Source organism: Salmo trutta, chromosome 17 (genome assembly GCF_901001165.1).
Source record: "Salmo trutta chromosome 17, fSalTru1.1, whole genome shotgun sequence".
NCBI classification, from domain to species: domain Eukaryota; kingdom Metazoa; phylum Chordata; class Actinopteri; order Salmoniformes; family Salmonidae; genus Salmo; species Salmo trutta.
Window position 1 is genome coordinate 6,372,534 of NC_042973.1, and position 27,019 is coordinate 6,399,552.

General features: G+C 40.9%; 1 protein-coding gene across 1 annotated transcript in view; it reads left to right on the forward strand.

The window, feature by feature from the left end:
* Positions 1-2,204: 2,204 nt before the first annotated feature.
* Positions 2,205-27,019, forward strand: part of LOC115151487 (nuclear receptor subfamily 5 group A member 2) — a gene marked incomplete in the record, with an annotated part of 111,156 nt that continues 86,341 nt past the window's right edge. The window contains 4 exon segments of the mRNA XM_029695462.1: positions 2,205-2,487; positions 6,541-6,672; positions 9,179-9,297; positions 14,542-14,683. Coding sequence (XP_029551322.1) covers positions 2,421-2,487; positions 6,541-6,672; positions 9,179-9,297; positions 14,542-14,683 — 460 coding nt within the window.

Here is a 27,019-nt window from a genome sequence, read left to right on the forward strand (position 1 = left end):
TCTGTTTTACCTCCTCTCCCTGTTTACACACCATCTCTGTTTTACCACCTCTCCCTGTTTACACACCATCTCTGTTTTAGCTCCTCTCCCTGTCTACACACCATCTCTGTTTTACCTCCTCTCCCTGTTTACACACCATCTCTGTTTTACCTCCCCTCCCTGTTTACACACCATCTCTGTTTTACCTCCTCTCCCTGTCTACACACCATCTCTGCTTTACCTCCTCTCCCTGTTTACACACCATCTCTCTTTTACCTCCTCTCCCTGTTTACACACCATCTCTGTTTTACCTCCTCTCCCTGTCTACACACCATCTCTGCTTTACCTCCTCTCCCTGTTTACACACCATCTCTGCTTTACCTCCTAACAGTGAACATTACACTCACAAAAGTTCCAAAAGGATAAAGACATTTCAAATATCATATTATGTGCAAATAGTTCAAGTACAAAAGGGAAGATAAATAAACATAAATATGGGATGTATTTACAATGGTGTTTGTTCTTCACTGGTTGCCCTTTTCTTGTGGCAACAGGCCACAAATATTGCTGCTGTGATGGTACACTGTGGTATTTCACCCAGTAGATATGGAAGTTTATCGAAATTGGGTTTGTTTTCAAATTCTTTGTGGGTCTGTGTAATCTGAGGGAAATATGTGTCTCTAATATGGTCATACATTTGGCAGGAGGTTAGGAAGTGCAGCTCTCCCTCTCTCTCTCTCTCTCTCTCTCTCTCTCTCTCTCTCTTTCTCTCGCTCTCTCTCTCTCTCAATTTCAATTCAATTTAAGGGCTTTATTTGCATGGGAAACATATGTTAAAGTTGCCAAAGCAAGTGAAGCCCCCCCATCTCTCTCTTTCTCTCCCCGCCCCTCTCCTCTCTCTCTCTGTCTCTCTCCCCCCTCTCTCTCTGCCCCCTCCCCACCCCTCTCCTCTCTCTCTATCTCTCTCTCTCTGCCCCACCCCTCTCCTCGCTCTCCTCTCTCTCTGTCTCTCTGTCTCTCCCTCTGTCTCTCTGCTACAGGTTAATCATTCCATCACAGAGCTAACCCGTATCTGTCTCTCTCTGTCTCTCCCTGTCTCTCCCTGTCTCTCTGTCTCTCCCTGTCTCTCCGTCTCTCTCTGTCTCTCCCTGTCTCTCTCTGTTTCTCCCTGTCTCTCTCTGTCTCTCCCTGTCTCTCTCTGTTTCTCCCTGTCTCTCTCTCTCTCCCTGTCTCTCTCTGTTTCTCCCTGTCTCTCTCTGTCTCTCCCTGTCTCTCTCTGTCTCTCCCAGTCTCTCTCTGTCTCTCCCTGTCTCTCCCTGTCTCTCTCTGTCTCTCCCTATCTCTCCCTTGTTCTCTCTGCTACAGGTTAATCATTCCATCACAGAGCTAACCCTTATCTGTCTTTCTCTGTCTCTCCCTGTCTCTCTCTGTCTCTCCCTGTCTCTCTCTGTCTCTCTGCTACAGGTTAATCATTCCATCACAGAGCTAACCCTTATCTGTCTTTCTCTGTCTCTCCCTGTCTCTCCCTGTCTCTCTCTGTCTCTCTCTGTCTCTCTCTGTCTCTCCCTGTCTCTCTCTGTCTCTCTCTGTCTCTCTCTGTCTCTCTCTGTCTCTCCCTGTCTCTCTCTGTCTCTCCCTGTCTCTCCCTGTCTCTCTCTGTCTCTCCCTGTCTCTCTCTGTCTCTCCCTCGTTCTCTCTGCTACAGGTTAATCATTCCATCACAGTGCTAACCCTTATCTGTCTTTCTCTGTCTCTCCCTGTCTCTCCCTGTCGCTCTCTGTCTCTCTCTGTCTCTCTCTGTCTCTCCCTGTCTCTCCCTGTCTCTCTCTGTCTCTCCCTGTCTCTCCCTGTCTCTCCCTGTCTCTCTCTGTCTCTCTGCTACAGGTTAATCATTCCATCACAGAGCTAACCCTTATCTGTCTCTGTTTAACTTTAGAACTGGATCTTATCAACCACATGATCACCCCAGGACCAATCCCGGCCCAGCATTTTTGAATACCGTTGATTATTGTGTGTGTGTGTGTGTGTGTGTGTGTGTGTGTGTGTGTGTGTGTGTGTGTGTGTGTGTGTGTGTGTGTGTGTGTGTGTGTGTGTGTGTGTGTGTGTGTGTGTGTGTGTGTGTGTGTGTGTGTGTGTGTGTGTGCGTGTGGGGGTGGGGGGGTGAAAGTGGGGCGGGATGGAGAGATAAAGAGAGAGAGAGAGGGCAGAAAGAGGGAGGGAAGGGGATGGGATAGTTCACCAGGCAGAGTTCACTCGACTTCAGAGCAAGTGGACAGTAACTTTTTACTTTTCTTTTTAACTCCTAAAGTCTCAACACTCTTCGTTGCTCTGATTGCCCCCAATTACTAGTCACAGAATGGAATAGGTTAAGAGTGTGGGTCGGTGTCGTAGAAGATAGATCAAACCAGAGTCGTGTTTTCTCTCTGGAGCTGTGGATTGGCATGTCTTCCTCCAGCCCTGACAGTGAAAGTGATCAGCGTGGCTCTACAGACGACCTGACTGGTGCAGGTGAGTAGTGACTGATGTGTTGTAACATGGCTTCATGCTAGGTGTCTGGTGCAGCGTGCCAGCCAGGATTCAAGAGGCTCCTCTATAGCCTACACTCTCAGAAGTAAAGGTGCCAGGAAGAGGCTTTTTGGGGTTCTAAAAATTACCACTCAGGTAGAACATTTTCAGTTCAAAATGGTTCTTCGAGGAACCCCTGTGTAAAGGATCAAACCAGGACGTTTATGCGATGGGAAGGGGTTTCATTTAGAATCTTTTTACTAAGATATTGTAGAGGTGACAGCCAATCAGAAGATTTGAGGTGTGGTTTTCAGATTTTTCGTCACCTGTTAGAGTAAATGTCATTCCTGTTCATCATGTTCAGTTTGTACACTTCCAATTTAAATATTTATGCATATTACACATTGTAATGCAATATTTATTCCAACTTTGGGATTTGCATTGACTCTTGAGGAAATCATACAACTGTCAATGTTGAACTTTAACATGTGATGACAATACAACAACAGAACATATGAACAGGAATGACATTTAATCTCACGGGTGGCCCCAAAAATGTATGAAAGCCACGCCCCTTCTAAGCCACGCCTCCAGTCCAGGGTTCCTCCAGGAACCCTTTGTTATGTTGAAACATTAAAGGTTCCTTCAAGAACCCTTACAACTAACCAAAGGTGTAAATATGAACCATCGACTAGCAAAGGTTCAGGGTTCCTCAAGTCACCAGTAATTCTAAGAGTGTTCATCATTTCTCTATTAGACTCCTGCACTCAGTCATGTTCCCATAAATACATAAGGTTAACGTGCAGTTTTCTTTAACCTTTTTGAATTGTCCATTTTGACTTGCATTGTTGAGTAACAGAAATGGCATTTTTCATATTATGTAATGTTATGCTTGAAGATTAGTTTAGACCAACGATGTAGGCCCGTGGATCAATTTTCTGAAAAATACAAACAATTTTTTTGTTTGTTTGTTTGTTGAGAGTTAAAATAGTAGAATACACAAGGTGCAATTTCGAAATGTGGTTGTGCATCAGTAATTTTTCTCTTGTTATGTCAGTCACTGACAGTCTCTCAATTAGTTCATGTCAGCTAAAAAAAATTGGATTGGTAAATTAGTCTAGCCAGCTATCTAAAACTTGGTCAAATTACCGACCGGGGCCCCCCATTGATTTTGCTAGTCACTCTCACTCAGATATCATATGCAAACATTTCTCTCCACCCTATGGTAAAATGACTAGAATTACAGGAAATTAGCTATAAAACTGCACATTTATTATGCTCTACGCTCCATGGAAAAATGTGTAGAAGGGGGGCTCTAAAATGTTTTGCTGGCAACAAAATTTCACTTAGGCCCCCCCAACAAGGCTAGGGCTGTCTTTGACTTCATGTGAGGTGTATGGATGTGGTTACACAGACCTGTGAGCCACTGTGGCCCCCCATGTTGAGTTCCGATTTTTGTGGCCCCCACCCCCATCAAAGTTGCCAATCCCTGGTTTAGGTTGAGGACATATGTTGGTGTCAATGCATTGGATGTAATGCTAGAGTGCTTATACACAATGTCCCGTTTTTTTTTTTTTTTTTTTTTTTTTTTTTACAAAAACATACAATGCAATGCTATGTTTTTACATGCATAAATTAGTCATTAGGTCAAATTTAAGGAATGACAATATCCGGAAATAAATTGAAAATATGTTGCAAATGAGGTCACTTCAACGCGTAACAGGTGGAAGCCTCATCATTGTACAGCTTCAGCTTGCAATTGTTTTCTGAACAATATCAGCGAAGATGGGGGCGGGGATCTTTTCAATAGCGCTTAGTATTCAAAGTAAAATCAAAACAAATGTTATTGGTCACATACACGTGGTTAACATGTGTTAATGCGAGTGTAGCGAAATGCTTGTGTTCGGTTTAAAGTAAATTATTTATGGATTCCAATCGAAACATTGACATCAGTAACAGTCAAAAGTCTTCCGGCAATCTGAACGGAATGTATTGCCAAACATTTTACAGTCAATTTCTCCGACATTTGGACGTGTTTGTAGACCTATGCGTGTGAGAGTAGGTTACAGTTTAAATGTTTACTCACTCGAAATAATTTCCCAGTTGAATTTATGATCGGAAATGATAAAGATTAGCCTATCAGAGCATGAACATGCACGAGAAAAGCAACGAAATGCATGTTATTTACAATGATAAAACACATCCTAATTGCAACAATTATTAGCATTGCGTGTTTGATCATTTCGAAATAATTATTTAAGTGTAGTTTTGGTATTCAAATATATTTGATATAATGGATAGATGAAATCAGTTAGACCTGCGGGGTGCGTGTGCGTGAGAGAGTTTTCCCTCGCAAGTGCGTAAATGCATGTGAGTGTGCGCACGTGCTTTATAGGGCCCCTCTAATGTATGTCTCGAGTTGACCTTGGATATGTAGCCTAACCTTTTGCTTGAAAAGGCCGCTGTGCGTCACTTTTCACCATTCTCTCCATCCGTTGATTGACAGCTCTCAATAGGGCTCAGGTGATGACAAGAGTGAATTATGTTGTGTTCCGCTGTGTGTGTGTGTGTGTGTGTGTGTGTGTGTGTGTGTGTGTGTGTGTGTGTGTGTGTGTGTGTGTGTGTGTGTTGTGTTTTAACACACAAACAAATCCTGTTTTTCGTTTTGTGGTTTTAATTCAATGCTCACGTCAATTATGTTACGTGATTTGATCCGTCATGTCCTGTAGCTTATATGATTCTGTAAATATTAATAAGGAGAGAAATTAGATCATTTATAGAGGTACTTGAGTAAATTTGGTATTTAAAAAAAGGGGCCTGGCATATTAGGCTACAGCTTTGAAAATGGTTTGCCCTAATTTACAGTTTTGACGCAATAGCTTAGAATTCATTCATCCAGTTGCCTAAAACGAATATTTTATTTCGTCTCAGTAAAATGGCACGTGTTTGCGCGCATGTTTTTTTTTCTCACTAATTTATCAACTCATGAAAAGCTTAATTAAAACTGTTAGACTATAATATGCGTATGGCTCATTACTAGACCAGTTGGCATAACGACATGCCTCCGTGTGTAGACCTATTTGCCTTCCACTCCTCTGTGTCAAAGATTGGTTTCTTTAAACATTCAGTTGCATCACTTCTATTTTGTCCCTTGTTTTCCAGCCGATTTTAAAGTCCATCATTAGCAGTAAAAACAGTTGTGATTTGGACAGTGTGGATAACGCGTTAGAAACGATGTTGCCCGTCTCCGCACGCGATTGGAGCTAAGGGTGTGATGTCATACCACCATGAGCCCCTGATTGGCGTTAGGAAGCGGTGTCAGTGGAGTAAACAAGGCAGCAAGGAGAGGTCTGAACTTCACATCCCACTCCATCACAGATAGACCGAATCAGACTTTTACGCGAAGGAGCGTCCGCCTTGAAAGTCTTTTCAAATCAGATCGAAAGTTCATGACAGTTCGCTAACTCCACTTTTAAGACCCGTGTCAAAGACGTGGAAAGGCCAGCGGGAGAGCAGTCAGCTGCGGAGACCTCTAAAGAGGTGTCATCATATTTTAACCCGGTTCAATCCTCATTGTCCGGGTAGATTTGTTATTTTAATCACAGAGAGAGAGAGAGAGAGAGAGCGAGAGCGAGAGAGAGAGAGAGAGAGAGAGCGAGAGAGAGAGCGAGAGAGAGAGAGAGAGAGAGAGAGAGAGAGAGAGAGAGAGAGAGAGAGAGAGAGAGAGAGAGAGAGAGAGAGAGAGAAATCATTGCGCTCCACCCTTAACTTCGCGGTAAAACCATGCTCGTATACTAGGGTCAACGGCATTGCTCCATATTTCAATTTACCCAAGAGCAATTTCAGAATGAATTTACATTGTTCTCGCTGTTGCAGGCTACCAATCGGGTATGTAGCCTAGACATTCGCTGTCAGTTTAAGCAGAGCCCGCTGCATTTTGGCCATACAGTGAGCGCGCAGGATTTGGGAAGCCACTTTTCTCCGGTGTGTCTGTGTGAGTGTGAGTGTGGGTGAGTGAGTGAGTGTGAGAACCTGTAGTGTTCCTCTCCCGTCCAGGTGGTCAGCCGGACGGAGCGGAGTCTCCCGCTCAGCCCAGCGGAGCTGTCATGCTGCCCAAATGCGACACGGAATCTCTAGGACTCGTTCGATCGCATGGAGAACAGGGGCACATGCCAAGAAATATGCAAGGTAAGAAATCTAGACCGATTTAGATGCCGCATTATTAGACAATATTGTAGACCGCGCGGCCGTTGTACGTTAACACTGGCATCGCGAAAGGTGTCATTTGTGAAATTGTGCGTAATTACGGGCGAAAGACCTGACGGTGTAGGACATACATAGCCTAGACAAACTCGTCGTGCATCTTATTCAGTTGTCAACTTGGAATAGTTCACTTATTTGCTGATCATGCATTGTATATCACTATTAAGGTAGGCTACGCTGGGACGGTCGATATGTGGCATATGCGAATTCGCTCTACCCAAATTCTATAGGAAAGATCATTGTTGCCATCACCGACTTTCTCCAAATAGTGCGTGGTAAATGATTCCATTCTGCACTTTATGAATGAATTAAAAGAACACTATTCACCTAGTCAGATATCATTCAGTGTTATCCATTGTGTTTTAATCCTGCCGTGGGCTACGGTTGATCTATCATACAGGCCCAGCCACAGTCATCTGATGGGGTTTTACTAGGCTAATGAGTAAACCATCCTAAAGCTCACCTGATGTCTAACGTTTGTTTAATATGAGAGATCTCATGTACCAGTTGTTGGAACCTGAGAAATGTGAATTCTCAAAATGGCCATTTGTCTTTTAAACTTCGGTTTCAGAACCATGCAGAATTATGTCGGTGATATTTGGAATAAAATATTTTCTTTCACGTCACGTTTTTGTAAAAAGTTTATATTAAAAGGGTGACGTGTGTAGAACCTTTACGCCAGAACACGAGGGTGCGAATCAGATATTCTACAGTTTGCGAGTAAGGCATTTGGCCTACGACAAAAAAAAGTTTTAATGACATAAATGTGCAATTATTGAAAAATACCAAGTTGGGTTAAATATATTTTGCTTGAAATCATTTTTGTTAAGTTTACAAATTGTAACCTTATAACCCGTAGTTTTGGGTGTTCATTCTAATAATGCTAGACTAGCCTACTGCTTGATTTAATTTCCAAAAGTTCAATGTTAGAAAATAAGATAACTATTCTCGATGAGAATTGAAGTGTTCTTTGCAAGCCTATCGAATTAATCTTTCTAAATCCCCTTCACTTTGCCAATTGCACAGTTCGATTATCTTTAAAATTAAGTTTCATATGGTTTTGATACAAATATCTGATAACTCAACCTTCAAGGCATTAATGGAATTTTCATCTATATTTTTGCACGGGTATTTTCTCTCCCTGCGTGCAAAAAGCAAATGCCATTTTCCAATCCATTTAAACATGGGCCTAGTTTATTTCAAATAACAAACTTTGAACTGAAAATAGTTTTGAGGGCTGCATGTTTCTCAGAGGCCCGAGATAAGATTCGATAGCTAAGTTATAGGTGATATCCTTAGGTTACAGAAAAAACTTTCTGTACTTGCCTAAAATCTGACCGGTAGGCTACTGTGTAAACTAACCCATGGTTCTGCTCTCCTGTCATCAAAATATGAGGCCTGACATTTTCACAAGGGAATTTTTTGTGCTGGCGGATATGTTTGTGAGATTATTATTATAATATATATATTTTTTACCTTTATTTAACTAGGCAAGTCAGTTAAGAACACATTCTTATTTACAATGACTTTCTTTAAACTTATTATACAGGGCTTGTAAACGCTGCGAGATCAGAGGGTCAGCGGAGAAAAACACGTCCAGCAGACACACAGGCAGAAAGACGCATTTTGAAAGTTACATTATTTTATCTGCTCTGAAATTCATTGTGATTATTCTGTTTGATGTTTGCCGCATTTTAACCACAATAAATTATTTTCTTACCATTGTAAATGTCAGTTCAGCTGTTTCCTAGCACAGTTATATATCCGCTTATCAATGCAATTATTTTCATCAGCATTCATGCCCGTAAACTGTCGGACTAGACTTAAGCAGGTGCTTATGGAAAGTCAATTAAAACGTATATGTACAGAGCAGAGCGGACACGGGAAGAGTAGCTGAAGGCGATTCAATTTAAGTTCAATTTAAGAATCAGTTTTATATTTTTCTTTCACCTGTTAGCACGAAAGGTTGCACTGTAGGCTATGTCTTCATTTGCCTGTGGGCGGTAACATTTACTCCTCGAATGCTTAACTCTAATATCTTAACCATTTCCGGGATGAATTCACGACTTAATATCATGAATATTTATGAAGCTCAGTTTCATATGTTTGCCCTGTCTGCGACTGGCGAGCAAGAGTGAATGCAGCAAAAGCGGGAGAATGAAGGTTATTTCCTTTTAGCACCATCAAATAACATTATTCATCCAAATAAGGAATAGTTTAATCAAATTTCCTTTTGGATCAAAGCTTCAAAATGTAATTTTTTTCCTCAGAAATTTGATGGATTTTCCAAAAAAATATTCCATAGCCTAAGGTCATTGTAAATTCAGTCAGATGTATATGTTAAAGACTGCAGTAGGCCTATGTAGGAAAAGAAGGTCTTTCAGATCAAAGTCGTCTTCTTCGTTTTCTCATGTGTGTCATGTGTTTGCAGCCCCCCACTATAAAATGATGGACTACTCCTATGATGAAGACTTGGATGAGATGTGTCCGGTTTGTGGAGACAAGGTTTCTGGATACCACTATGGGCTCCTCACATGTGAAAGCTGCAAGGTTTGTTCTTGTTTTTTATATATTTATTTTATTATTTTAAAAATGTTCTAACCTTTCCTCAGATTGTCTTTCTCTTGAAACATACAGCCTATGCTAGCATATTAGCCATAATAGGGGGATACAGCCTATGCTAGCATATTAGCCATAATAGGGGGATACAGCCTATGCTAGCATATTAGCCATAATAAACTCCTACGTTTGTTTGCAGAAGTTCCAAGTAACCTACATACAGGTAACCAAATGGTTTTGTAAAATCTCTAAATGTCAATTTGTGTATAGCCCACGTAGCCTACGCTGTAGATTTAATCAATTTTCTGACCTTAAAGATGAAACACGTTTACTCTGAGGATACCTTCAATAGAAACACTATTTACTCTGAGGATACCTTCAATAGAAACACTATTTACTCTGAGGATACATTCGATAGAAACACTATTTACTCTGAGGATACCTTCAATAGCAACATTGCTTCATTTGAAGTGTTGTCTTCTTAAAATGGAGTGCAATGGTAGAGAGTGTTTAATTCTTTAAAAGCGTTTTCTTTTTTTTTCTTTCTTAAACTCAGCATACAGAAGATGTCACTTGATTCAGTGTTGTTGGAGAGGCGTGTTAGAAGAGTTGTAGAAGAATCCTGTTGTTTTAGCCGAGATACCAGTTTTTAACTCAGATACTCAGACAGCGTTCTGACCGTGGATCATTTTAAAGGTAACCTATGTGAATGGGTGTCTTCAACGAAATCATCTCGTCTTTGCGATAGGGTGGCTAATTTTCCACCAGCACAGTTCTAAACGGGATCTGTTTATCAGGAACATATTGCAGTTGTCATTTCGTGTAATGTGTAGTTATTTCAATGGAAGCTGTGTGTTTTTTTGGGGGGGACGGGAGAAAGATTGGGGTCTTTTCTGTCCTTTCTCACCAGTCTAGCACACTGCCGTGGGTATGAGACAAAAGGTATCAGGACTCAATGTCTAAACACACAATGTAATACAGTGTTGGTCTGCTTTAAACCTGTACACACACACACACACACACACACACACACACACACACACACACACACACACACACACACACACACACACACACACACACACACACACACACACACACACACAGGCAAGCAGGATGCGCACGCACACACATACACACAGATACATGCATACACACAGATACACACAGATAGACAAACACACACTGTTAGTCCACATTAAACCTGAACACACAGATAGAATAAAAGTTAGTGTTTGTCTAAGTCCACATGAAACCACACTGTACCTGCATGTTAAAACCAACAAAAGCATCCACAGAACCATAAATGGTCATGGTTTCCTCACTGGCGATTTGGAGGCTCCGAATCTTTGTTTGTCACACGCTTTGTAAACAACAGGTGTAGACTAACAGTGAAATGTTTACAAAGGCTCACTCTAGGGGTCTCTGTGTTTTAAAAAAACAAAACATTAACTTCGTCACTGACTTGAAAGAGTGCAATACATTTGAACTGGTCTATATATTCAATGGAAAGACTGTTTATTCAGTAGACTGTATATCCAGTGGGTCAGTAGACTGTATATCCAGTGGGTCAGTAGACTGTATATCCAGTGGGTCAGTAGACTGTATATCCAGTGGGTCAGTAGAATGTATATCCAGTGGGTCAGTAGAATGTATATCCAGTGGGTCAGTAGAATGTATATCCAGTGGGTCAGTAGACTGTATATCCAGTGGGTCAGTAGACTGTATATCCAGTGGGTCAGTAGACTGTATATCCAGTGGGTCAGTAGACTGTATATCCAGTGGGTCAGTAGACTGTATATCCAGTGGGTCAGTAGACTGTATATCCAGTGGGTCAGTAGAATGTATATCCAGGGGGTCAGTAGAATGTATATCTAGTGGGTCAGTAGACTGTATATCCAGTGGGTCAGTAGAATGTATATCTAGTGGGTCAGTAGACTGTATATCCAGTGGGTCAGTAGAATGTATATCCAGTGGGTCAGTAGACTGTATATCCAGTGGGTCAGTAGACTGTATATCCAGTGGGTCAGTAGACTGTATATCCAGTGGGTCAGTAGACTGTATATCCAGTGGGTCAGTTGAATGTATATCCAGTGGGTCAGTAGAATGTATATCCAGTGGGTCAGTAGACTGTATATCCAGTGGGTCAGTAGACTGTATATCCAGTGGGTCAGTAGACTGTATATCCAGTGGGTCAGTAGAATGTATATCCAGTGGGTCAGTAAAATGTATATCCAGTGGGTCAGTAGACTGTACATCCAGTGGGTCAGTAGACTGTATATCCAGTGGGTCAGTAGAATGTATATCCAGTGGGTCAGTAGAATGTATATCCAGTGGGTCAGTAGAATGTATATCCAGTGGGTCAGTAGAATGTATATCCAGTGGGTCAGTAGACTGTATATCCAGTGGGTCAGTAGACTGTATATCCAGTGGGTCAGTAGACTGTATATCCAGTGGGTCAGTAGACTGTATATCCAGTGGGTCAGTAGACTGTATATCCAGTGGGTCAGTAGACTGTATATCCAGTGGGTCAGTAGACTGTATATCCAGTGGGTCAGTAGAATGTATATCCAGGGGGTCAGTAGAATGTATATCTAGTGGGTCAGTAGACTGTATATCCAGTGGGTCAGTAGAATGTATATCTAGTGGGTCAGTAGACTGTATATCCAGTGGGTCAGTAGAATGTATATCCAGTGGGTCAGTAGACTGTATATCCAGTGGGTCAGTAGACTGTATATCCAGTGGGTCAATAGACTGTATATCCAGTGGGTCAGTTGAATGTATATCCAGTGGGTCAGTAGAATGTATATCCAGTGGGTCAGTAGACTGTATATCCAGTGGGTCAGTAGACTGTATATCCAGTGGGTCAGTAGACTGTATATCCAGTGGGTCAGTTGAATGTATATCCAGTGGGTCAGTAGAATGTATATCCAGTGGGTCAGTAGAATGTATATCCAGTGGGTCAGTAGACTGTATATCCAGTGGGCCAGTAGACTGTATATCCAGTGGGTCAGGGTCAGTAGACTGTATATCCAGTGCGTTAGTAGAATGTATATCCAGTGGGTCAGTAGACTGTATATCCAGTGGGTCAGTAGACTGTATATCCGGTGGGTCAGTAGACTGTATATCCAGTGGGTCAGTAGACTGTATATCCAGTGCGTTAGTAGAATGTATATCCAGTGGGTCAGTAGACTGTATATCCAGTGGGTCAGTAGACTGTATATCCAGTGGGTCAGTAGTATGTATATCCAGTGGGTCAGTAGACTGTATATCCAGTGGGTCTAGTCTAATGTGGTTATATTTTCATGTCACAAGGCTGGATCAAGCAATACAGGTTGTACATTAAAAACAATGTTTGGAATTTGGTATATTGATTGTTTTACTTTAAATGGGCAGGTTTAAGGCATTTCTCCAACTTGTGTGGATTGGGTATTTTTAATTTTTAATTTCACCTTTATTTAACCAGGTAGGCTAGTTGAGAACAAGTTCTCATTTACAACTGTGACCAGGCCAAGAATAAAGCAAAGCAGTTCGACACATACAACAACACAGAGTTACACATGGAATAAACAAACATACAGTCAATAATACAGTAGAAAAAGTCTATATACAGTGTGTGCAAATGAGGTAAGATAAGGGAGGTAAGGCAATAAATAGGCCATGGTGGCGAAGTAATTACAATATACCAATCAAACACTGGAGTGATTGATGTGCAGAAGATGAATGTGCAAGTATAGATACTGGGGTGCAAAAGGAGCAAGATAAATAAATAAATAAATAAATACAGTATGGGGATGAGATAGTTGGATGGGCTATTTACAGATGGGCTATGTAAAGATGCAGTGATCTGTGAGCTGTTCTGACAGCTGGTGCTTAAAGCTAGTGAGGGAGATATGAGTCTCCAGCTTCAGTGATTTTTGCAGTTTGTTCCAGTCATTGGCAGCAGAAAACTGGAAGCAAAGGCGGCCAAAGGAGGAATTGGCTTTGGGGGTGACTAGTGAGATATACCTGCTGGAGCGCATGCTACTGGTGGGTGCTGCTATGGTGACCAGTGAGCTGAGATAAGGCAGGGCTTTACCTAGCAGAGACTTGTAGATGACCTGGAGCCAGTGGGTTTGGCGACGTGTATGAAGCGAGGGCCAGCCAACGAGAGCGTACAGGTCGCAATGGTGGGTAGTATATGGGGCTTTGGTGACAAAACGGATGGCATTGTGATAGACTGCATCCAATACGCTAATACCTTTTCCACGTTAGATTTTCCCTGCTACTTCTGAACATTTATTCAATGGTACGGTTAGAACCAAGTGAACTTTAAATGATGGATACAATGGTTTGGATTTGTACTCTTGTTCTCATATTGAGAACTGTCATAGTCTCAAATAAATTCTGAAGTCTTCGTAGCACCATGTAAGTGTAAATACCGCTGTAGTGCTTGTAATATTGTCTGGCTGGAATTGCAACAGGTTACTTCATGAAAATATTGTTCACATTTTGATATTACTCAAAGTATTTTATATTGTTGTTTAGAACAGACGTTTATTCTGTACTTTTCATCAAACATTCATTCAAATATAAGTAACATGACAATTGTTGTATTCATACATCTGTCTGAACATTTACCAAAAGCACATATTTATATAATAGTAAAAATCATTGTTTGTATGTGAGTAAATATTTGTCATTAACAATTCAAAGCAATAGGGGAAGTTATTATGATAATCTCATAGCAAGAATTATAATGTTTTATAACAAAGTAGTGTATCCGGTATTTGTTTTTGTGTTTTGTTAAGGTTTTAAGCTTTCTTCATATTGATTTCAGAATTTTCAGCATTCATTTCATTAATTCAGCACCATTTACATATGAAGCCTACATTTCTGGTCATCCGTCGATGATGAGTAGGAGATGGTGTCAAGAAATGTTCTGTGTGTTTAAGTGTGTGTGTGTGTGTGTTTATGTGTTTATGTGTTTGTGTGTGTGTGTGTGTGTGTGTGTTTAAACTATGTGTATACATGATCAAATTTCAGTTCAAAACTCTCTTTGTGTTGTGTTTTCTGTGCCTTCATTCTGTGCCTCCAGTGTTCACACCACTGTGTTTTCTTGTGCCTGTAATTGGTTCCCATTGTCTGAGCGTGTGTGTGTGTGTGTGTGTGTGTGTGTGTGTGTGTGTGTGTGTGAATCGGGCAATTACAAAATGCCGTTGTCATACGTGTTGACATGTTAATTCTTCTCCGCAGGGCTTCTTCAAGCGCACGGTTCAGAACAACAAACGGTACACATGCATAGAGAACCAGACATGTGCCATCGACAAGACACAAAGAAAACGTTGCCCTTATTGCCGCTTCCAGAAGTGCCTCACTGTTGGCATGAAGCTGGAAGGTAAGGACACCTCTTATTAATGGGGTTATAAGACAACAAGAAGGTCCTAGTACAGGCCAACTATGTTAGGGTCAGGGTTTGACTTATATTGGTGCATGACAGACTTGGGTTCAAATAGTATTCTTTTTCTCTTTCAAAAAGGGGGTTTGGACTTTTGGGGACTACTCTATTGGTTCCATTGTGCAACGCGAGTTCAGTCAAACCCAGCTAAAGTTGTTGAAAGTAAATTAAATCTATTTTAGCCCAGAGTCTGGTGCATACACAGGGGTCAGTAGATTCTCCCATTACAAATCAGATCATGCTCAAACGAGTCGGAATATATGACCGACCGCCTCGATTCGGTCTTATGTAGCAACATTTGAAGAAGACTCAGAGCTACAAAATGGTACATCATACACTGCAATTGAGGAACAATGGGAAAGTAATTCTAATTTAAAGTTGTAGCCCCACTTCTGGAATGTTTTGGTACACCTACAGGAGAGCTCTTCTTTGTCTACACCCATTCAGCATCGTTCACACAGTCTTAAGCTTTAGCCCCACCCATCTCTTTAAGTATTCACATTTGAGGCCATGTGCTAAACAGAGTGAGTACTGTAGTAAAGATTTAAAAAACTAAAAGTGGTAAAAGTAGTAGCCTACAATAAGCCTATATCATAATCTGACTTTGGTGCAGGTCATGTTGTTCTTCACATTACCGTCTCCGTTAAACACTATCAAATAAAATCAACGTTTATTTTGTCACATACACAGGATACAGAAGATGTCAACGGTACAGTGAAATGGTTACTTGCATATTTGCATAGTAGCAAAACTAGAAAGTGTCAATATAAAAAAAGAACAAAACGTATCAATGCCAGTAGAGAAATAACAAAATAATATACAGTATGTAGAAGAACAATGTTATTAACAATAGCAGTGATACTGGTGGTAGACGAGGTAGTTATATGCATTATATGCATACAATGAAGGGAAAGTGAATGAGCAGCAGGATATTTTGTATTTAGTAGCAGCAACGTATGGTATGTGTGTGTGTGCGTTTGGTGTGTGTGTGTGTGTGTGTTTGTGTGTGTGTGTGTGTGTGTGTGTGTGTGTGTGTGTGTGTGTGTGTGTGTGTGTGTGTGTAAGGACGTCAGTGTTGCGCAGCAGCTGTAACCTGGTCCCGACTGAGTCTGAATGCTCTTTGGTGACAACAACACCAGGCTCAAGAGCATCGAAGCTGTAAAACAGGAAAATAGACCCCCAAAAAAATGAAGACATTACAACCTTGCATAACATCAATTCACCTCCCAAGTTTAGATAAGAAGAATAACCTCATACAATGAAATTAAAATGATATTAACCTGAAAGTGCGGGTACTGCTTGGTCTGTAGCAGAGGCCTGAAGTACGGAGTCAGGTGTTGTTTGCCAGTCATAGCTTTCCACCAGCACCGCATCATCCTCCAATCTCCTTGTATGACTGGTGGAGGAGAGTCAGGCATGTTCTACTGATGCTGAAATACAAATTACAGATACAAATATTTTATCATTGTTATACAATAGATGGCCATAATCACCGTCAGACACAACTGGCTAACTCGATGAGTCACGTGATCATCTGGCGAAGTGGAGTCTCTTGTTTAGACATGTAGCTAGCTAGCTAGCCTGTTATGGACAGGAGTTCCGCTATCAGAACCCCTCGCCAACAGCCAATGTAATAGAACGGCGCAAAATACAAAACAGCAAAAATCTCATAATTCAATTTTTTCAAACATACCACTATTATACACCATTTTAAAGATAAGATTCTCCTTAATCCAACCACAGTGTCCGATTTCAAAAAGGCTTTACAGCGAAAGCAAAACATTAGATTATGTTAGGACATCAACTTCACAAGAAAAACCACACAGCCATTTTCCAAGCAAGGAGAGGCATCACAAAAACCAGAAATACAGCTAAAATTAATCACCTACCTTTGACGATCTTCATCAGATGACACTCCCAGGACTCAATATTAGACAATACATGTATGTTTTGTTCGATAAAGTTCATATTTATATCCAAAAACCCCATTTTACATTGGCGCGTGATGTTCAGAAAATGTATTGCCACCCAAAACCTCCGGTGAATGAGCACGTCAATTTACAAAAATACTCATCATAAACGTTGATAAACTTTAAAACAGTTATTGAAAGAATTATAGATACACTTCTCCTTAATGCAACCGCTGTGTCAGATTTCAAAATAGCTTTACGGTGAAAGCACATTTTTCATTATTCTGAGTACAGAGCTCAGCCATCAAAGCAAGCTATACAGTTACCCGCCAAGTTCTGGATTCAACTAAAATCAGAATGAGTATTATAAATCTTCCCTTACCTTTGCTGATCTTCGTCGGAATGCACTCCCAGGACTCCCACTTCCACAAGAAATGTTATTTTTGTTCGAAATACTACATATTTATGTCCAAATACCTCTTTTTGTTCGCGAATTCAGATCACTATCCAAAGGCAAAATGCGCGAGCGTAAAACCAGAGACAAAAAGTCAAAATGTTCCATTACCGTTCTTAGAAACATGTCAAACGATGTTTACAATCAATCCTTAGGGTCATTTTATCATAAAACTTCGATAATATTCCAACCGGACAATAGCGTATTCATTACAGAAGAAAAAGAAGGAGAGGCGCGCCAATGTGCCCGCGCAGAAAACAACTCACTGGTCCCAGGCAGTCCACTGATTGACTGAGCTCCTATTCTCAGTAGACGGATGAAAAAAGTTTCTAAAGGCTGTTGACAGCCAATGGAAGCCTTAGGAAGTGCAATGTGACCCCACAGACCCTGTAGTTTTGATAGGGATTAGAAAGAAAAACTACAAGCCTCAGATTTACCACTTCCTGGTTGGATTTTTCTCAGGTTTTTGCCTGCCATATGAGTTCTGTTATACTCACAGACATCATTCAAACAGTTTTAGAAACTTCAGAGTGTTTTCTATCCAAATAATAAAATGCAAATATTTAACTCTGGGCCTGAGTAGCAGGCAGGTTACTCTGGGCGCGCTTTTCATCCAAACGTGAAAATACTGCCCCCTATCCCTAACAGGCTAGACAATTAAATATAATCCCAATTCATAGTACAAGCAATACAAACCGATTGTCATAGCTATTTAAAACTAACTAACTAGGTTCAATGTGAGTTAGATAGCTAATATTAGGCTATAACTAGCAATGGAAATGGCTTTCTGAGATAATACTACTAGTAATGTTAGCTTTCTGAGATAATACTACTAGTAATGTTAGCAAGCTAGCTAACAATATGCTTTAACTTGGTCTTTTGTTTAGACATGGAGCTAGCTAGCTAGCTAGATAAAGAATGAACCATAATCCCAATCCATAGAGTACTAGCAATACAAACCGATTGTCATAGCTTGCTAAAGCTAACCAAATAGGTTTAATGTTAGCTAGTTAGCTAGCTACCATTAAGCTATAACTAGCAATGCAAATGGATTTCTTAGATAATATTACTACACAGAAAATGGAAGAATGCTTCACGGCAGACTGCAACCCATTTCATTAACCTGTTATGGATAGCGGGCAGTATTTTCACGGCCGGATAAAAAACGTACCCGATTTAATCTGATTATTACTCCTGCCCAGAAACTAGAATATGCATATAATTATTAGCTTTGGATAGAAAACACCCCAAAGTTTCTAAAACTGTTTGAATGGTGTCTGTGAGTATAACAGAACTCATTTGGCAGGCCAAAACATGAGAAGATTCTGTTCAGGAAGTACCCTGTCTGACCATTTCTTCCCCTTCTTGATCATCTCTATCCATTACAAAGGATCTCTGCTGTTACGTGACACTTCCTACGGCTTCCATGGGCTCTCAGAGCCCGGGAAAAAGCTGAATGACGTAATTCAAAGCCCTGGCTGAAACACACGAGCGCTTTTGCTAAGTGGTCTATCAGCGGACAAAGGGCTTCATGCTCGTGCACGATACGACACCATGATTTTATTCTATCGTCTCTGAACGGATTCAACGACTCCCGGTCGGAATATTATCGCTTTTTTACGAGAATGATTTTAAACAGCGGTTGACATGCTTCGAAGTACGGTAATGAAATATTTAGAAATCTTTTGTCACGAAATGCGCCGTGCGCGTGACACTTATTTACCATTCGGATAGTGTCTAGAACGCACGAACAAAACATCGCTGTTGGAACATAACTATGGATTATTTTGGACCAAAACAACATTTGTTATTGAAGTAGAAGTCCTGGGAGTGCATTCTGACAAAGAACATCAAAGGTAATCAAACTTTTCTAATAGTAAATCTGATTTTGGTGAAGGCTAAACTTGCTGGGTGTCTAAATAGCTAGCCCTGTGATGCCGGGCTATCTACTGAGAATATTGTAAAATGTGCTTTCACCGAAATCGGACATATCGAGTGCATAGAGGAGTTCTGTATCTATAATTCTTAAAATAATTGTTATGTTTTTTGTGAACGTTTATCGTGAGTAATTTAGTAAATTCACCGGAGGTTTGCGGGGGGTATGCTAGTTCTGAACGTCACATGCTAATGTAAAAAAGCTGTTTTTTGATATAAATATGAACTTGATTGAACAAAACATGCATGCATTGTATAACATAATGTCCTAGGGTTGTCATCTGATGAAGATCATCAAAGGTTAGTGCTGCATTTAGCTGTGGTTTTGTTTTTTGTGACATTATATGCTAGCTTGAAAAATGGGTGTCTGATTATTTCTGGCTGGGTACTCTGCTGACATAATCTAATATTTTGCTTTCGCTGTAAAGCCTTTTTGAAATTGGACAGTGTGGTTAGATTAACGAGAGTCTTGTCTTTAAAATGCTGTAAAATAGTCATATGTTTGAAAAATGGAAGTTTTCGGATTTTAGAGGAATTTGTATTTCGCGCCACGCCCATCATTGGATATTGGAGCAGGTGTTCCGCTAGCGGAACATCTAGATTTAAATAATTACGTCCTGTGTCGTTTCCATTTTGTTTGTACAGCTTGTTTGGCCCGTTGTGTCAAGGCACTGACCGTGTACAATGCAATAAGAATTATCAGATCTTTCTCCCTCTCTGTCACGGATGCCATGGTTGCCCTTAGTTTGAAGATGTAATCCGGAGACAGGTGTTTTATACAACAGCCTTCTGTGTTCTCTTTTCGACTCCCTCTGCATTTGCAATCAAACGCCAGAATTGTATTAATCTGATTTAAAAAATCTGTCAACTTCTTCCATGACCACAACACTGTTGATTGACGATTCTTCCACATCACTGTAATCCGAAGACTCTACAATGTCTGGTTCAATGAAAATGATTTGACCGAAATCAGGGATTTTGTCATCATATGATTAATTTTCAGTCAGCATGACATGCTCGTACTCCAGAAAGCACTCCATGCTCACAACTTTTTTCCACTGACCTTTGTCGATAGCGCCTGATGTAATTGAGAGCAGTAGCAACACATTTGCAGTTCTCCATGGCTAATGTTATATCTTTAAAAAAAAACATGTAGTAGAAAGGATTATCTATACATAATGAGCAGCTAATTTTAAAGACAGAAGATGCTACACGGCAGACCAATCCAAACTCATCTCTCGGCATGTCCAACCAATCATGGCTAGCGGGAAGGTTCCTGATTTTTTCGGTGGCTAAACGAACTAGGCAAAAAATTTAACAACTGTATTTGTATTTACAGATGGTATACACGTTTGTTATTAAGGCACATGAAAGTTCACATGTTCCAAAAGGTATTTCTGACAAAAAACACATTTTGATTAAAAAAAATTAAACATACAAATGCCTTTCGTGTGAAGTAGTGACGTGCGACATACGCCTAGTTTCCAGAAATGAGTCACATATCGCGTGGGCACCAACATAAAGGTAAAAAATGGGAAATTGTCCAGTCCATTATCTTTGGTGTTTTGTAAGAGTTGGAACTTGGAACGCAACGGCCCTATTCAAACAAAACTGTTATCTTGAAGTTTTGGGGCAAAGGAAAAACAAACACGTTTGAATTGGTATCAACTCTGTTTTTTAAAGGTTTCTAAAGGCTTCTGCTGTTGTTGTATAGAACTACGTTGAGTTAGAAGTTTCTCTAAACCAGTTTAGAATTAGGGGGATGTAAAGGTCAGGATTAGGGGGATGGATAGGTTAGGATTAGGGGGATGGATAGGTTAGGATTAGGGGGATGTAAAGGTTATGATTAGGGGGATGGATAGGTTAGGATTAGGGGGATGGACAGGTTAAGATTAGGGGAATGGACAGTTTAGGGTTAGGGGGATAGACAGGTTAGGGTTAAGGGGATGGGCAGGTTAGCATTAGGGGGATGGACAGGTTAGGATTAGGGGGATGGACAGGTTAAGATTAGGGGAATGGACAGTTTAGGGTTAGGGGGATAGACAGGTTAGGGTTAGGGGGATGGACAGGTTAGGATTAGGGGGATGGACAGGTTAGGATTAGGGGGATGGACAAATGCTGTATCTGACCATGTGTCAGTGATCAGGGCCAAATCATACCTACTCTGTAGAAATAATCCTACCGTCCTGCATGTAGACAGATGGGGCGAGAAGTGAAAAGCAACATTGTATTGTCTTACCACTGAAACACCTTTATTTTGCCTGGACCCTCAGTCTTGACCTCTTTCTCATTCAACCACCACCTTTACACAACCATCCCGTATCTACGTGTACTTTTAGTCGTTTTTAAAATAGCACTTCTTTTTTTTTTTTTTTTACTCTTTTTCCTCTTAACCCGCAGGAGTGTGGTTTTAATTACTATTAATTGTGAATGGCCAGAGGGCAGAATCTCCTCGCCTGTCATTTTACAGCTTACTACGGCGTGATGTGTTTTCATATGCTAGCAGCTGGGCGGAGGGGCCCTGCAGCACTCTGTCAACTCCAGCCCAGGGGTAGAGCTAGGCAGGCAGGCAGGCAGACAGCCAGGGAGGCAGGGTGGAGTGTTGCCACAACCTGTAAAGATCACGGAGGTAGAATCCTGCTCTCCCAGACACAACTTTCCAGTAAAACACATACATATATTATAGATGTATTCACACCGATCTATTCAGTCCTTCATTTTGGGATTTAAAAAAGTGTTGAATTGCAGTTAAGTCCATTTTTAATTGTTAAATATTGACTCCCTTTGAAAACGACCTATATGGCATCGAAATGAGTCAGAAACTATTATTTTAGTGTCAGAATTGAGTGTAAATAGGATAATTTTGGTCATAAAGTCTCGTCTAAAAATGGAATTTGGAACATCTGTGCATCACAACGGGTAAATAAAAGTTGGGTTTTGATTTGACGATGTCCATTTGCCCATTACCATGGGATGGAACAGTTCCAGTGATTGCCCTCTATCCAATAGTATAGACAGTGAGACAGACCTGCCCAGCATCTCAGACTTTGTTTCCACAAGACAACATATCACACATTTTTTTTTTACTTGAGAAATACAACACCAAACACCTTGGTTAGATAGTTAAATTACACAACTGAAACATCCTCGGCAAATACGTCAAAATTAATTACAGATTTCGTGAGTTATCTTAAATTCATTCTGGGGATTTTGAGGAAGTGAAATAGGCTTACTCAAAAGTCTACACCAAGTCGACATCCAGTACAGTGTTTGATAGCCAGTGATATCGGGGTGACATGGACAGTATCATGAGTTTGACATTCAGTCACACACACACACACACACACACACACACACACACACACACACCACACACACACACACACACACACACACACCACACACACACACACACACACACACACACACACTCTCACACACACACACACACACACACAGAGAGAGATTGGGGCGGCAGGTAGCCTAGTGGTTAGAGCGTTGGGCCAGTAACCAAAATATTGCTAGATTGAATTCCTGAGCTGACAAGGTAAACGTCTGTCTTTTTGCCCCTGAACAAGGCAGTTAACCCACTGTTCGTAGGCTGTCATTGTAAATAAGAATTTGTTCTTAACTGACTTGCCTAGTTAAATACAGGAAAAATGTAAAATCTATCCTGGAGGAAAAGGGGTTCCAAATATTATGCCGCCCTAATATTTCCTTTTGTTGTGTATTGATGCCCTGACAGATGGTTTACCTTTGGCCTAATGCCCTGTCGTGTTTTTGGCATCATTAAAAGTGAAGATTGTTATTTTATCAAATCAATTTTCTGTAATTATTATTACGTGATTAAACGAATCATGTTATTCTAATTAACTAGGAAGTTGGGGCACCACGGAAAATCTTCAGATTCCAAAGATATAATTTTCCGAATATAACTCTTCAGATATTTTAATATCTGATCAATTATTCTTCTATTAATGAATTATTCTTTACCTCACATCAGTCTCATTCCAAATGTCGTAAATTGTTGGTTATCTGATCAAACCCAGCCTTTACTATGAATCATCCATACACCAATTGTCTTAATCATTTATTTACTAACTAACTAAATAATCACAGAAATGCATAAACAAACAAACAGTAGATATTGGTTACTAACAAAGGACAGGGAAGACTCCCTAGTGGGCTAAGCCGATATGACGGCTTGGTGGACAAAGGGAAGTGGGTGTGGACTGAGAAAGAGCGGGAAAGACAAAAGGGATCGCTACACACAGTTGATGATTGTATTAATTGAAATGCTAATCCTTTGCACATGAAAGCTCACTCTTTCGGGAATAATTGCAATCAATATATATATATATGCCCATGTGTTGTTGTGATCTTCTCTGTTGGAATCCCTGGTTTCCCTGAAGATCAAGTCTTCAGAAATGTTCTCATAGGATAGATGTTTCGGCGCTTGTCGGTATTCTCGTCCCAGGTTTACATAATTTCTAGCTGCAGACTAGTAATTAGTATCTAAGATTTGCTCTTCTTGTTTGCTTGGGGCGGCAGGTAGCCTAGTGGTTAGAGTGCTGGACTAAAAACCAAAAGGTTGCAAGATTGAATCCCTGAGCTGACTAGGCAAAAATCTGTTTTTCTGCCCCTGAACAAGGCAGTTAACCCACTGTTCCTAGGCCGTCATTGAAAATAAGAATTTGTTCTTAACTGACTTGCCTGGTTAAATAAAGGTAAAAGTATAAATCATTTTGTTGGGATAGAAACTCTCAGAGTTTAACCTCTCCAGGGTATGTGGGATGAAATCGTCCCACCTACTCAACAGCCAGTGGAATCCCTTGGCACGATATTCAAATACCTTAGAAATGCTATTACTTCAATTTCTCAAACATATGACTATTTTCCACCATTTTAAAGACAAGACTCTCGTTAATCTAACCACACTGTCCGATTTCAAAAAGGCTTTACAATGAAAGCAAAACATTAGATTATGTCAGCAGAGTACCCAGCCAGAAATAATCAGACACCCATTTTTCAAGCTAGCATATAATGTCACATAAACCCAAATCACAGCTAAATGCAGCACTAACCTTTGATGATCTTCATCAGATGACACTCCTAGGACATTATGTCATACAATACATGCATGTTTTGTTCAATCAAGTTCATATTTATATCAAAAACCAGCTTTTTACATTAGCATGTGACGTTCAGAACTAGCATACCCACCGCAAACTTCCGGTGAATTTACTAAATTACTCACGATAAACGTTCACAAAAAACATAACAATTATTTTAAGAATTATAGATACAGAACTCCTTTATGCAATCGCTATGTCCGATTTTAAAATAGCTTTTCGGCAAAAGCACATTTTGCAATATTCTGAGTAGATAGCTCGCCATCACGGGCTAGCTATTTTGTACCCACCAAGTTTGGCACTCACCAAACTCAGATTTACTATAAGAAAAATTGGATTACCTTTGCTGTTCTTCGTCAGAATGCACTCCCAGGACTTCTACTTCAATAACAAATGTTGGTTTGGTTCAAAATAATCCATAGTTATATTCAAATATCCTCTGTTTTGTTCGTGCGTTCAAGACACTATCCGAAGGGTGACGACGGGTGACGCGCCCGACGCGTTTCCTGACAAAATATTTCTAAATATTCCATTACCGTACTTCGAAGCATGTCAACCGCTGTTTAAAATCAATTTTTATGCGATTTTTCTCGTAAAAAAGCGATAATATTCCGACCGGGAAACCCTGTTTTCGTTCAAAGACGAAAAAATAAAAACATGGAGTCGTCTTGTGCACGCACCCCCAGTCTCATTGTTCTCTGATCGACCACTATCCAAATGCGCTACTGTTTTTCAGCAATGGGCTGCAAAGTCATCATTCAATGTTCTGCCGCCTTCTGAGAGCCTATGGGAGCCGTAGGAAGTGTCACGTTACAGCAGAGATCCTCAGTTTTCAATAAAGAGAGTGTAGAAGGCCAAGAAAAGGTCAGAGAGGGCACTTCCTGTTTGGAATCTTCTCAGGTTTTTGCCTGCCATATGAGTTCTGTTATACTCACAGACACCATTCAAACAGTTTTAGAAACTTTAGGGTGTTTTCTATCCAAATCAAACACTTATATGCATATTCTAGTTTCTGGGCAGTAGTAATAACCAGATTAAATCGGGTATGTTTTTTATCCGGCCGTGCAAATACTGCCCCCTACCCTAGAGAGGTTAACCGTTTCCAGCCGTGTATCCAATGGTCCACGTGGTATACTTTTCTAGTTTTGGTACTCAAACCTGTGCCACCGGAAGCTTACACACAGGTATGCGTGGTCTAAAGTATTCGCAATCACAGCTCACGCTGTGGGTTTGCTCAGTCTGAAGAGGATTTTCTTAGGAGGGTTTTTTTATTCGTAACCATAGAAAAGGCGGTTCCATGACGCCAGATCATGTCTGTGCTCACGGGGGCGTGGCCAATGACTAGTTAAACTTGAAAGGGAATACAATTAGGTGTGTCTGTGTGTAGGTGTCTGTGTGTCTGTATGTAGGTGTCTTTGTGTCTGTGTGTCTGTATGTAGGTGTCTGTGTGTCTGTATGTAGGTGTCTTTGTGTCTGTGTGTAGGTGTGTCTATGTTTCTGTGTGTAGGTGTCTGTGTGTCTGTGTGTAGGAGTGTCTATTTGTCTGTGTGTCTGTGTGTAGGTGTCTGTGTGTCAATGTGTCGCTGTGTCTGGTTGTCTGTGTGTCAGTGTGTCTGTGTCTAGGTGTGTCTGTGTGTAGTTGTCTGTGTGTCTGTGTCTAGGTGTCTGTGTGTCAGTGTGTCTGTGTCTAGGTGTGTCTGTGTGTAGTTGTCTGTGTGTCTCTGTCTAGGTGTGTAGGTGTCTGTGTGTAGGTGTGTCTGTGTGTAGGTGTGTAGGTGTCTGTGTGTAGGTGTGTCTGTGTGTAGGTGTGTAGGTGTCTGTGTGTAGGTGTCTGTGTGTAGGTGTGTCTGTGTGTAGGTGTCTGTGTGTCTGTGTGTAGGTGTCTGTGTGTCTGTGTGTAGGTGTCTGTGTGTCTGTGTGTAGGTGTCTGTGTGTCTGTGTGTAGGTGTCAGTGTGTAGGTGTGTCAGTGTGTAGGTGTGTCAGTGTGTAGGTGTGTCAGTGTGTGTGTGTCTGTGTGTTTGTGTGTGTGCCAACTTCTGTACTCCTGTACCTCTCTCTGATCAGTGCTGCTAGGTGTGTGTGCTCCTGTGCTCTCTCCTCTCAGCCCCTCCCTGATAAACCACCACTATGACAGACCATTAAAGCTCCTCCCACTGCATCTATTGGGCCAGCCCCTCTTAATCACTTTATGTACTTCAATACCTCTCCATATAAGAGATATTAGATATTACAGGCCCCAGTGCTGTTACGGTGGCCACCTCCTGGAGGGATGGAACGGGCCCTCTAGCCCAAGCCTGCTCAACCACAGAACGGGTAGAAGAGAGAAATAAGAGAGAGAGAGAGAGAATGGAATGAGAGAGAGAGAGAGAGAGAGAGAGAGAGAGAGAGAGAGAGAGAATGACAGGGAGACAGTCTCCCCCCATTGCATGCATAGTGCAGATCATACATGGTCTCCTTCACATGCGCCGCTGAAGCCATTTTCAGCATTAACACTTTCCAGTGTTTTGAATGAGTGCAAATAATTTTCAGCATTAACACTTTCCAGTGTTTTGAATGAGTGCAAATCATTTTCAGCATTAATACTTTCCAGTGTTTTGAATAAGGGGGTAAATCATTTTCAGTATTAACACTTTTTCAATGTTGATTTTGACCTCACTGCTCATTTTGACTAACAACATTCTTAGAGAAATGACTACTTGCCTTGTTGTCTGCTACGTATTAGTATTACATAGGTTCATAAAAGTTACTCCTTTCAGATCAATGAGTAACTAGCGTTTTACGACCTGTCAAGTGACAAAACGTGCCATGCTTGTAAAAGCTACCATGTTATTACAAGGCTGTATT